The following is a 12,815-nucleotide window of genomic DNA, read 5'->3' as shown; positions in this document are numbered from 1 at the left end:
TTATTCTTGATTTTGTCCCACTACAAAATCGCTAAGGAAAAATAACATAGATTCTTACTACTTTAAATTATTTCATTGCATCCATTAAATTTTAGGGGGTGTATTTAATTGAGATTTTGAAGTATTTTTATGGTGTATTCAATTTAGATTTTAAATAATCTTTTAAAATATGAAGGTATTCAACAAAAATTGAAAAAAGTTTTTTAAAATCTGAGTGTATTCAATTTAGATTTTAAAAAGTCAATCAAAATTTGGTGGTATTCAATTTGGATTTTAAAAAATCCATCAAAATCTGATTGTATTCAAAGTCCATAGATTTTCTTTTATTTAAAAAAGTTGTGGATTTTGATGGATTTGCTAGTACATTTTTAATATTTTGAAATTTTTTCAAAATACATGAGATTTGAAGGATTTCTAAAAAACTCCACAAAATATACAAGACTCTACAATATTTTGGATCAACTCCATCAAAATCCACGAAGAATTAAAATCAACGAAAATATTTTAAAATCCATAAATTATTAATAATTCTTTAAAATCTGAAATGAATACACCCTCACTAAGTTTATTCTTTAGAATTTTTATACAAGTGACGAAAATGCAATTTTAAATTTCCTAATTGAGAACCTCTTGGAGGATGTTTTTTTTTTCTTTTTTAAATAAAAACTTATGTAGTATTTTTTTTAAAAAAACATATGATGTCAGAATGAAATAAAAGGCATAAACTCTTAGTAATTAGTTAGTAGCCTTTATTAAAAGAGAAAAATGTTAGGTAGTTAATAAATTTAAATTTAAGATTTAAAATACATGATAAGTAACTGTTAAATTCAGAGCAAATTTTTAAGTTCCGGAAAAAAAGGAGGTGAAAGATTAAAGTACCCTTTTTGGATGAATATCAACAATTCTAGCAAAAATTAATGCGAGAATAATATAGTCTTTTCACGTCTCTTTTGCTCTGAAACTTTAAAAGCTAACCTGTAATTAACATTTCCCTACATAATTTTACTTCCCAATAATACATTTACATAAATATATAAATTATCCCTTCAGAAAAAACATAAAAAAATTATAAAAGACATTATAGAAGTCCACTAGATTTACATTGTATAAAGTGTTGACTCAGTCAGGGGATCCAAATGTTTGTCCTGCATCTTTTGTGTGCAATAATTGTGATTAGTCTTTAATTTGGAGATCTAACTTTATTATTACTATACTATATATAATGAGATTTGATTACCAAAATTATGCTCATTCTTTTCTTTGGAGCGACATTGCTTATCATTTTTAATTTAACATATAGAATACAAGCCATAAGTTGCCAAAGATTGCTAGATATTACATCTATTTATACAGAGACAACAGATAGATTACAAAATTTGAGAACCATATGATCCGTTCTATTATGCTGTTTTATGGTCATTGATATGTTAATGTGTACTTGTATAATGGGTCATGGGTTAAACGAGTCCAACTGTTTATGTCATTGTCGGGGTTAAACGAGTCCTATCATTCATGAACTGCTCGAGTTTAGTTCGTAAAATATTTGAGTTTGGTTCGGGAATAATCGAACCGAGCTAGAGTTATTCAAATTTTTTACCGAGCCGAACTCGAGTTTCAAATTACTCGACTCATAAGGTTCGCGAGGTTAATCGAGCTTTTTAATATTTTTAATTTTTTATTATCAAAATATTTTATATCTTATTTATATTATATATATTTAATTGAGTCGAACTCGAGCCGAACCGATCATCTTCCGAGTTTTTGTCAATATTTGGTAAAATTGATTTGAGTTTTCGAGCCGAACTCAATAATATCAAACTCTTTACGAGCCGAGTTTCGAGCATGAAATTTAAGTCTCAGTCGAACTCCAATTTGAGCTCGAGCCCAGACACTTTTAATCGAGTTTGAGCCGAGCCTGACAGTATTCGGTTCAGTTCGACTCGATTACACCCCTACTCGTAGTCGTAACGATCTTTATTACTTTGTTCACTTTTTACATATTGGTTGTCAAATTAAACTAAACTTAACCGAAATTTACATACATTACATAATTGGAGAAATTTTAAAGTACATTTAATCTATGTTACTATGTAATTTTCAGCTTTTAATATATTTAAAATATAATCCTAACATATTGATCAAATATCGGTCAATTTTACAAGAGTGAAAAATGGAAAAATAATTAGGGAATGAAGTTTAATTTGCGAATTTGAATTCTGACAAACAACATAAATTTTCATTCCGTATTCGATTCTCACTCAAATCGAAAATGAAACAAATTTGTAAAATATTTTTGAAAGTTAGCAGGCAACATTGTTACTATTTAAAAATTGAGCAAAGAATTGACTGTCACCAGTGACGAAATATTATGACGATTAAGGTTTGAATGTCCCAATCATTTCATCTATAAATTTGGTGCAAATTCATATTCACTTTACCTTCTGCTTCTCTTACAATACTTACCCTCCAAATTATACTATACCAACATAATGAAGGTACTGCAATTTAGCTTGTCACAGAGTTTTTGTATGCACTGCACTTTCTTCATCCAAGATATATTTGTTACTAAATTTATTTTTGCACTTTTTTTTGATTTGCAGCAAAAGGTGGTGATCAGGGTGGACATGTCAGACCCCAAGAAGTCCAGGGCCAAGGCCATGAAGATTGCAGCTACTTTTCCTGGTAAGAACTCTTTTCTTTTTCAGAAGCTTGGGTGCTTTCTCGAAAATAGTCTTTCTGTTCGGGTCTAGGTGCGGATCTAGTAAGTGGCATGGCAACACGATGTTAAGTAACCAATGCTTTAAGGTGGTAGAGGAAGACCTGAACATGTTAAGTGTCCACCTCAATCCATACTTTTCGCTATGATTGACAACAACAAATATGACCAATACTGATACTAATACCAACAACAAATATTTAAATTCTATAAATGGGGGTGGGAGGACTCGAACATAAGTCCCTCCCCTAGTAAACCGAGCTTAGTAAACCGAGCTTTGATATCATGTTAAGTAACCTGCCGCACTAAAAGTTTAAGGTGGTAGAGGAAGAACCGAACATGATCTTATACTCTTTAAGACATGAGTCCTCCGTAAAACAAAATTTGACGATTTTTCATCATGAAATTTTTTAAAATAGATAAAAGTTCCCCTGAGAAGGGGTGTCTTGACAAAATATACTCGGTGTCTCCCTAAGAAAAAAATTATGGATCCACCCATTCTGGGGTCTACGATGTTTCGTTTGATTTATTGATTGATGCTGTGTATGCATGTAGGGGTGGAATCAGTAGCAATAAAGGGAGATAACAAGGACAGATTAGAGGTGATAGGAAATGAAATCGATACAGTCCAACTTGCTAAATCATTGCGAAAGAATGTGGGGAGTGCAGATTTAATCAGTGTTGGTCCTGCTAAGGATGACAAGAAAGATGATTTGAAGAAGCCTCATTTCCAGGTTTATGGTTCAAATGCTTACCCTTATAATTATTACTATGGTAGCCACGTTCCAAGTTATCAGCCTGTTTACGCAGTGAGAGACTCCTACCATGATCCCAATTGCTCCATTATGTGATCAGCTGACTGCTGAAAGTGCATAAGTGATCCGTCTCAGCTTCATCAGGTTCAGTTTCGATAAATCTCTGGAAAAAGTAACAAGTAGACACTTGAGTACCACGCCAAGTACTACCTACCTGTACGACATATAAAACTGCAGGGACTTGTTCCTTCCGTTGCTTAGCTTACCTGCACATAAGTGTAAACCTGTTCTTGTAATTATAAACTCCTGTCGTGATTTTTCCAAATTTATGTAGCCCCAGATATTCAGTTTTAAGTAAATACAAGGCTTCATGTTTTCTTGTTTGTTCTCTTACCTTAAGATTATTCAGTAACAGAATCTTCAATGTTTGAAGGTTTGTTATACTTGTCAGATTTATTTCGCTTTCTGTTAAGTAGTAAACTATCCTCTGAAACGCCTTTCAGAGGTATCGCCTTTACTAATTCTTACTATGACCTTAATTTATCGAAAAAAGAAGACTAAAATATGCTGCCAAATGCCAATTAACCATTTGTATCTGCCATTCTAAACAAACAAATCATCTCATGTAACAGCGAAGATTACAATAAACATTTTACTAACACTCTGGTAAATGGAGACGTTGCCTTCAGCTGCAGTCGTGCAGGGAGCCTAATGGAAACACCGTTTTTCACTTCATCTGAAGCACCCTTACCTTCGTCTCTTCTACCTGTACGAGAAGCTATAGATTCGTTAGTTGAAATTCTAATTTTCAATTGTGTTTTACATTTCTCAGAACAGTTTTTACCCTTCACTTTCTCAATGATTTGTTGCACTACTTATTCACAAGCACTTTCACTAGGTCCTTTAAAAAAATGAAGTTAAACTTTAAAGAGTCAGTTTAGATAAAGAACCTCATTTTTCCAATCTGATAAACTTGTTACAATAGCAAGCAGAATACTTTGCACCAGACCTCCTGTTAGTAAACCGATCAAAAGACCCTTGGCCCTCAAATGCACCAGAAAACCCAATGCTATAGCCACAGGAACTCCGACTAGATAATATGACCCGAGATTAATATAAGCCCCAAGACGCTGCCACCCGGTTCCTCTTGCAACTCCTACAGATACATAGGGGATGGTTAAAGAAGAAAAGGAGACGGTCATTTCAGGATAGGTGTAGATTTTTGAAAAAAAAAATGTAGTAAGTTGATTACCAGAGAGTATCCCATGAATGTTGTCTAAGATCATTGTAAGACATATCAACAGAGTCATTCTTCTAACATAGTCCACTACTTCGCTATCGCTTACAAATGCACGTCCCAAAACATAGCGCAGGGAGAAAAGTACTGTCGCTGAAATGCCAACCTCGATAAATCCAAGAACCAAAACTGCCCAGACAGTCCTTTTAACAACCTCTGCATTTCCAGCCCCTAGCTCATTTGAAACCCGAACACTACAAGTATCGGAGATACATTCAGTCCATGTATTATAACTGCATCAACTTGTTTCACAAATTCTGAACAAAAGTATCACACACCTTGCAGCAGCTGAAAGAGAGTTTGAGGCAAAACTATGCAGGACAGCGACTGTAATACTGTTACAATATATAAGGTCGTTTAAAAGAAGTGACAAGTTGTTCTATTAGCTTGTACCAACACCACAATAGAGAGAAGCATAACCTTATTGAGAGCACTGAAGTCTCCAGTTGGGGATTTTTCATTACCCCAGCCAGAAGTATGACTATCTCACAGGCCCACCATTCGAGACTGCAAGAAAATATTTTTCCCAATTATGACATATTGTGCAGCAACAAAGTTGCAAAATTATGACATTCCTTAGGAAGCATGATACTAAAATAGTGAAATAGTGACGCAAAATACTAATATCGACAAAAATATAAGGAAATAGGAAGTATAATTACCAAATCATGAGAGCAGATGGGATACCAATCTGGAAAAACTCCTTGATTGTACTAAAGACCTCCATAGAAAAAGGAGCACGAGTCTCAGCACAATTCGGTGAATACATGGCATAAAGGCCAAGAATAACGACATTGAACCAATATGATAGACCAATAGCAAGTGCTGCTCCGTTACTTCCCATATGAAACTTAAAAACAAGAGCCCAGCAAACTGGGACATGAAATGCCAGAGTTGCAACTGAGCTTACGAGCAAAGGAAGAATCAGATACTGAGACTGCAAGTATCGAATCAACAGTTGAAGAATAGCGTAAGGAAATAATGCTGGTATTGACCAGATCGAAAACTTTCCTGCTTGGTGTGAAATTAGGGGATCTTGGTGGAGTAGGATCAGAAGTTTTTCCATAAAAGTCCATGAGATAGCTACTGGTATGCAAAGTAAAAGCAGAGATATAATGGCGCCATAAGTGTATTTGGAAAGTTTTTTGTGCTGCTTTGCGCCATATGCTTGGCCACATAATGTTTCCAGTGCACTGGCCATTCCATACTGTTTTTAACAGAATCAATATCCAATTAAATTACTGTTAGAATATAATAATATAAGATCTCGATAAGTCTTTCCTCTAATACCTTAAGATTTTAGATGAATACCTAAATGTTACAACATGCAATTTAACAGTTAACAAACATGAACTACGAGAGTACATTTTGACAGAATCTTGCTTTACCGTAATGTTGTGTTTGGTTGGGATGAATGAAATTGACAGAATTTTCAAAATCTTCATTCTTCGCCCCATTCCATTCATAACCACCTAAACTATAATTAAACACCCCCAATTTGACACGACTGCTCCATTCCTTACTAACCCCATTTTCTTCACAATTCTTATCATAACAATTTTACACATTTATTTTACTCCGTTCCTTTCAGCCCAACCAAACACAACCTAATACCTTAAGGTTTTAGACGAGTACTTAACAGTCACGACATGCAACTTAACATCAAACAAACATGAACTACCAAAGTACATTTGACAAAATATCGCTTGTTTTGTCAATGATACTTACTAGAAGACTGAAGCCGGTAACATTTGTGAAGGACATGGACACTACAGTGCCGGAGAGGTAAAGTCTTCCAATATGGCCAACCATAAAAGTGGACACGAATCTTATCAAATATTGTGAAGTTGAAACTAACAACATTGGTAAGAAAATTGAAGTTATCTTTTTAGTCTCTCGTACAAACTCTTTCCTTGTTGATTTTGCAACCATTTGTTTGTCTTCGTTTTCTGGTGTTTTCACTGCCACAGTCCCCTTTTCGTCTGCCATGGCTTGCTCTGCAATTTTTTTTCAGAAATTAACAAAAGCTTGAGCAATTTTTGAAACCTGACAAAGAATATTTTTGCGCTAGACAAATCACTAGACAAATCACTAGCAACCGTATTAGAGTCTGTTAGTATTGCACGAAACGTCAGGGTGTTGCTAAAAAACAACTAAAAAGGTCTGCTATTTTGAGAAGTGTTTTTATACCGGGGGATTCAACAACTAAAAAGTTGTGCTATTTTGAGAAGTGTTTTTATACCGGGGATTCAATTATTAAAAAAATAATAAAAATAACAGTTTTTTTGGATCAACCTCTTTTCAATATTTTGACAATTTTTATCAATAAAATACTCATTCTTAGATCGGGTCTCTCAAAAAATTTTATTTACTTAATTTTTGTGTAAAAATGTATTTTTCAAAAAGAAATTAAAAAAAATTGGTTGCAATACCGGTCTCATTACGTGGGATTCAAAACTGTGACTAAAATGATAGTTATCCCTCTTTAACCAACTGAGCCAACCAAATGTGGTATTTTTGGCCTTCACCCACAATTATTTCACTATCGAGAATTTTTATTTTCACCTTTTTTATATTTTACACTGTGAAAAATAATTTCAATTGTATTAGGGTTTTTAAAAAATTCGAAAAATTTGATATCCATCTGAAAAATCCGCATTCATATATGGTAAAAAGCGGATATAATTAACATCCGGAAAAATGTGAATGTTATCTGTATCCGAAAATATCCAAATGAAAGAATGCACAAAATACACCACTTTTCAGCTTCAACTGCCCAAAATACCCACCGGCGGGAAAAATGCCCAAAATACCGATGAAATGCGCATTTTAGAGATGCGTATTCTGATTTTCAAAATTTTTACAAATACGTATTCTGACAGTGAATACGAATGTCTGGCATGCGTATTCTTTGTAAAAAATTTGAAAATCAGAATACGCAAGATGATAATGCGTATTTCGTCGGTATTTTGGGCACTTTCCCCGCATGTGGGTATTTTGGGCAAATCTTCCCAAATGGTGGGTATTTTGGTCACTCACCCTATCCAAATCCAAAATTTAAATATTAAACTAATATATGTATGTATGTATGTATATGTATATAACTATATACTCCCTCCGTCCCTGCCAATTGTTATCGTTTCTGGAAGAGTGTCCGACACACATTTTAAGATAAATAGAAAGTATAGTTCTATAATTTTTTTTTATAAATTTTCTTTTTATAAATAAAAATAGAATGTTTAAATTTTTATTCAGAAAAATAAATTTTTTAAAAAAAGTTAAAATGCGTGTCAGACACTCTCCCAGAAACAATAACAATTGAGAAGGACGAAAGGAGTACTGCTTAAAATTTAGAGAATTTGACAAATATAACAACTTTTGAATATTTATTTACAATTCTAATACCCTACTTAAAATCATGCAAATTTACTATCTTTTTAAACATACAAACAATTAAATTACAAAAAAACATCTTCATCTTCTCATTCCTTTTTTAACTTCTCCCCCTACTTGACCCGGGTGCTAACTAGGCCTAATCTTCCTCGTCCGTCGCTTCTCAATCCGACGTCGTTTTCTCCTTCGTCGGTTACCCTTCCGACATCCGCCACGTCATGCTCCACCCTACTTCCGGCGCTCTCTCGGGCCTTAATTCCGGTGGAATTCTCGTCGACATGACAACCTCTGACCCCTCTATAGCCGTCGAAATCTCAGAAAATGCTGCCGCCAAAGGTTGCTTCTCAATCGACGTTCCGGTCTCCGGCGATGACCGTGGGGCCTGTAACGGGACTCTTTCGATATTTGCTGGAGGGGATAAGAAGGTTATAGATACATTATCTCATATATTTAATCTTCTTGGAAAAGTTAGTTATATGGGTGAGTCTGGAAAATGCCAGTTTGCGAAACTAGCTAATCAAGTTGCAATTGCATCGACTATGGTTGGATTAATTGAAGGAATGATTTATGCGTATAAGGTAGGTTTGATTGCTTTTAGTTGATTTTGGGGTTATTTTTAGTTGATTTCATGGTTGTTTTTGTGGCATTAATATTGGCCCCGCAGAGACATTAATTTTTCGCCATTTGCAACCACCTTGCAACCACCTGAACAACTAATTTGGCAACTAAATGTAATTTTCAACGGATTTTTTCAAATTTGCATTTGTGGTTGCATTATATGGTAAACTGGATTTCATTTGAAATTCTGGATTTGATCAAATAAGCTGTTTGAGAATTTAGATTTGGATTTCATTTGAAATCCAGGATATTCACATATTAGTAAAAACATGAGAATTTGAAATGACAACTAAAATCCAGTCATTTGAAATAAAATGCAAATTTCCAAACGCCTTGTAAGATGGAATGCTGGAGCAAATTAACAACCATCTACTTGTTTTTATTATATTTTATTTTTTTAGCCTCACAAATAAGTATCCGTTTTCGATGAACGAGAATCGAACCTAGTACCTTTAACGACAGATGATGAACTCGACTTGTCAAAGCTAAGTAGCAATTCAATGAATCTAGTGTAGCACCTAACTTAGAAATTAGCACTTTGCTGGTTGGAAAATCCTTATTTGGATCTTCGTCCAATAATGTATCAATGTCTTCATACATCTGCTCTTATTTCAAGTTGAAAACTCTTGCACTTATATCTGGGCAGTTGAATATTATATCCGGGCAGTTTTCAACAGAACGTAATGACATCATCTACAACACTTAATCCCGGTGATGATTACATGTGATGGTTATGAATATATCTGGATGACGAACGTGGCGACATACAAAATCAGGATAATCAGATGACTATCCTACTACCATTCTATCGCAACAAAATCATCACCGTTTAAAGGTTTGTCATCTGGAGGTTGAATATTATTTATATTAACTGTGTTATTGAACAGAAAACTCGATCTCATCAGTGTTATTTGGAAGGGTTCGTGTTATTAAGTAAACTATCCTCTAAATTGCAGGCTTTACATATCTACTGCTTAATTTTGCGAAAAATTAAAACAAATAGATGCTGCGAAATGGCAGTTAACCAGCGAAGATTACAATAAACATTTTAATATCACTCTGCTAACTGGACATTGCCTTCGGCTGCAGTCGTGCAGGGAGCCTAATGGCAAACGATTTTTTCACTTCGATTTCAAGCACCCTTACCTTCATCTGAGAGAGAAGATACAGATTCGTTAGATGAAATGCTAATTTTCAATCTATATGTATGTTTTACATTTTACACAACATTTTTTACCCTTTACTCTCCCAATCATTTATCGTATTACCTATTCACAAACGCTTTAACTACGTTCTTTAAATAAAATATATAGTTATACGTTAAAAAGTCAGTTTACAAAACATAAAACCTGTTATAATAGCAAGGAGAATACTTTGCACCAGAATTCCTGTTACTAAACCGATCCAAAGACCCTTGACCCTCAAATGTAGGGACGGAACTAGAAATTCAAATAAGTGGTCCTTGAGCCTTGACCATCTCCATAGAAATTTCGGGTCAAGAAGGATGACACTAAACCAGGTTAGACCAATAGCAAGTGTTGCTTCTTCACTTCCCATTTGAAGCTTAAAAACTAGAGCTCGGCAAACTGGGACATGAAAAGCCAGAGTTGCAACTGAGCTTACGAGGAAAGAAGAATCAAATATAATCAAGAGAGATGCAAAGTATTCAAAATTAAATGAAGAGGAATATCAATAAGATTTAGTTTCCACCAATGCCTCAATAAAAATCACCGTGATCAACAAATTTATCTTTTAAGAATTTCTTGAAGCTATCAACTATGTGAAAAGAGAGAGCGGGAGAGAAACGATGAATTTCTATGAATTAACGATGTTTTGGAAGTAAGAATATCGAGAAGTAGCTATGCAAGTACTTTGGTGTGGTTGCCATTTGTTAATGGTGTGAGAATTTGGTTCGAGAATTTTGAAGGAAATGATCATTGAACATGTGTATATATAGAAAATGAAGCAACAGAAGCTAACTAATTACTTGAAATCATGATAATTCTGCCACTTAACCACAATAAACAATAGCATTAGCGTGATGCAACTACCCTCAAGGCCTCAACTAACGACATACATAAGGCCTTTGGATACTACGTGATTCGAATTTTCTATCGTGTGTCTGTGGACACAGACACACAATAAGCGCGGAAATTTATAATTCCTGAATACACAAAAAATACATCAATTAAAATGATCAAAATTTATACATTTCCGCGATTATTATGTGCAAATGGACACATGGTTGAAAAAAGACCGAGTAAAAAGAGCTTCACTTTAAAAATAATAAAATCGGATGGTCGGTTACAAAAATTATAATTCTTACATATTCATGCCTCCGATAGGCTTCGAACCCTCAACTTTAATTACCAAGAGGTTGGGGGTACGGTCATACGGGTACCCAAGCTAATTAATCATAAGTTAAGTTAATTGCCTATTAAAGCAGAACACTGGTCGATTCGGGGCGGCCGAAACAGGAAATCACAAGTCCTCGTTTTTTGAAATTTAAAACTGAAACTGCAATCAAAATCATCGATTCGGTTTCGATTTAAAAACCTCTATTCGTTTTTTATCGGTTCGATTTTGCTTTTAAAACTTCCTTAAAAATTGACAAAATAAATATGACTATAAGAATTTTTTAATCATGCATTTGCAAGACTCACATCATGGTTTTGCATTGCTAAACAACCAGTACTCTGTTTTCTGAGCAACGCTGAGAAAAATCTGCAGACTGTGAACTAATATTACAGTCATAGCTTCAACAATTAGGCAAATGAACAAGAATACCATACATGCAGCTGATCTGATTCAGAGCTTCCGATTCTAAAGAGCAATAATAATACAAACTGAAATTAGACAAAACAGTAAACATGGATTTGTTAAAGCTCTTTAGCAATTCGATGAATCTTGTGTAGCACCTAACTAAGAAAACAAACTCATGTTTATTATTATATGAAAACATTCCCAAGAATAGAGGTTTCAACAAAAAAACAACCTTAAAAAGATATAATAAGTGATAAGTATATAAATACTTATAAGTTATATAAGTGTTTGAATAATTTTGCTTATAACTCATAATTATTTTTACTTAAATAAACTAAAATAAATAATTTTTAAATATAATTATCTTAATTCGTAAACTTTAATTTAGATTAAATATTAGAAACATATATTTTAGAACCAATAAAAAGGTGAAAAAATCAAAATAAGTTAAAAAAAGTTCATCATTACTAACATTAAACTTATAAATTAGGATAACAAACACTCGTGCATGAGCTACTGCCGATTTATAAGTGATATAAGCTCCTTAAAAGGAGTCGGAGGCCCATAATCTTTTTTATGTTTTTAACTTAAATTATTTTTTTGCTGTATCTGAAATTGGTTTTTGTTTTAGGTGAAATTGCTAAAAACTTACTTTTGCAAAAATTGCAAATAAATGATAATCAACTCGTCACTATAGTCACAATCTGGAGTGCACCAGTGGTTTAGGGAAATATTAAATCCAGAGCTGTTTTTCAATTTTCAGAGTAAATATACTGTTAAAAGACTATATTACCCTCGTATTAAAATTTCCTGAAATTGTTGATGTACATTCAGGTATCATAACTCATTTGCTCTGGATCTTAAAAACAAGCTCTGGATTTAACATTTTCCGTGGTTTATAATAATAAGCATGTGAAAAGCATGGGGTGTCTGATGTGCAGAGATGAATATATATATATATACTCATCTACTATCATAATCTATACCCATTGATGTTAAGAGATGTGCATTGTAAATATCAACATGTATACCTACTAACATTAAGAAATATGCATTGACCCTTGCTTTAAATAATATATATGCATTGACCCACGAGACGAATATGTTTCTAATTTTTTGCGGAGCGTACAGGGACATTTTTTCCACATAATATGCTTATTGTAAGCGAATATTAAATGACGCCTGCAAAAAAAAATATGCATTCACCTAGATGAGGAGATGAATATGTTTACCGTATTACTAATTTTTTGTGGATGCATATACAGACATTTTT

At 33.6% G+C, this 12,815-nt stretch overlaps 2 protein-coding genes across 6 annotated transcripts; one reads left to right on the top strand and one right to left on the bottom strand.

Annotated features, from left to right (window-relative positions):
- Positions 1-2,427: 2,427 nt before the first annotated feature.
- Positions 2,428-3,824, top strand: LOC141706596 (heavy metal-associated isoprenylated plant protein 16-like). Its single transcript, XM_074509362.1, has 3 exons — positions 2,428-2,495; positions 2,601-2,682; positions 3,272-3,824. The coding sequence occupies exons 1-3, from the start codon at positions 2,490-2,492 to the stop codon at positions 3,565-3,567; spliced, it is 384 nt and encodes a 127-aa protein (XP_074365463.1). The 5' UTR covers positions 2,428-2,489; the 3' UTR covers positions 3,568-3,824.
- Positions 3,825-3,984: 160 nt separating this feature from the next.
- LOC141706594 (protein DETOXIFICATION 14-like) lies at positions 3,985-6,998 on the bottom strand. 5 transcript variants are annotated; one of them, XM_074509360.1, is made up of 8 exons: positions 6,497-6,996; positions 5,431-5,975; positions 5,189-5,275; positions 5,047-5,103; positions 4,724-4,962; positions 4,481-4,627; positions 4,316-4,372; positions 4,153-4,237 (listed from the first exon to the last, which is right to left on the bottom strand). In XM_074509360.1, exons 1-7 carry the CDS (start codon positions 6,755-6,757, stop codon positions 4,347-4,349), a joined length of 1,362 nt encoding a protein of 453 aa, XP_074365461.1. In that variant the 5' UTR covers positions 6,758-6,996; the 3' UTR covers positions 4,153-4,237; positions 4,316-4,346. The 5 variants fall into 5 exon arrangements, with proteins under 5 accessions (XP_074365458.1, XP_074365462.1, XP_074365459.1 ...); XM_074509357.1 differs by lacking the exon at positions 4,316-4,372 and having other exon boundaries at positions 3,985-4,237; positions 6,497-6,998; XM_074509361.1 differs by lacking the exons at positions 4,316-4,372; positions 6,497-6,996 and adding an exon at positions 6,157-6,412 and having other exon boundaries at positions 3,985-4,237.
- Positions 6,999-12,815: the final 5,817 nt, after the last annotated feature.

This window comes from Apium graveolens, chromosome 2, assembly GCF_009905375.1.
Source record: "Apium graveolens cultivar Ventura chromosome 2, ASM990537v1, whole genome shotgun sequence".
Classification (NCBI taxonomy): domain Eukaryota; kingdom Viridiplantae; phylum Streptophyta; class Magnoliopsida; order Apiales; family Apiaceae; genus Apium; species Apium graveolens.
The sequence above is the reverse complement of the archived record's forward strand: the minus strand, read 5'-3'. Positions and strand labels throughout refer to the sequence as shown.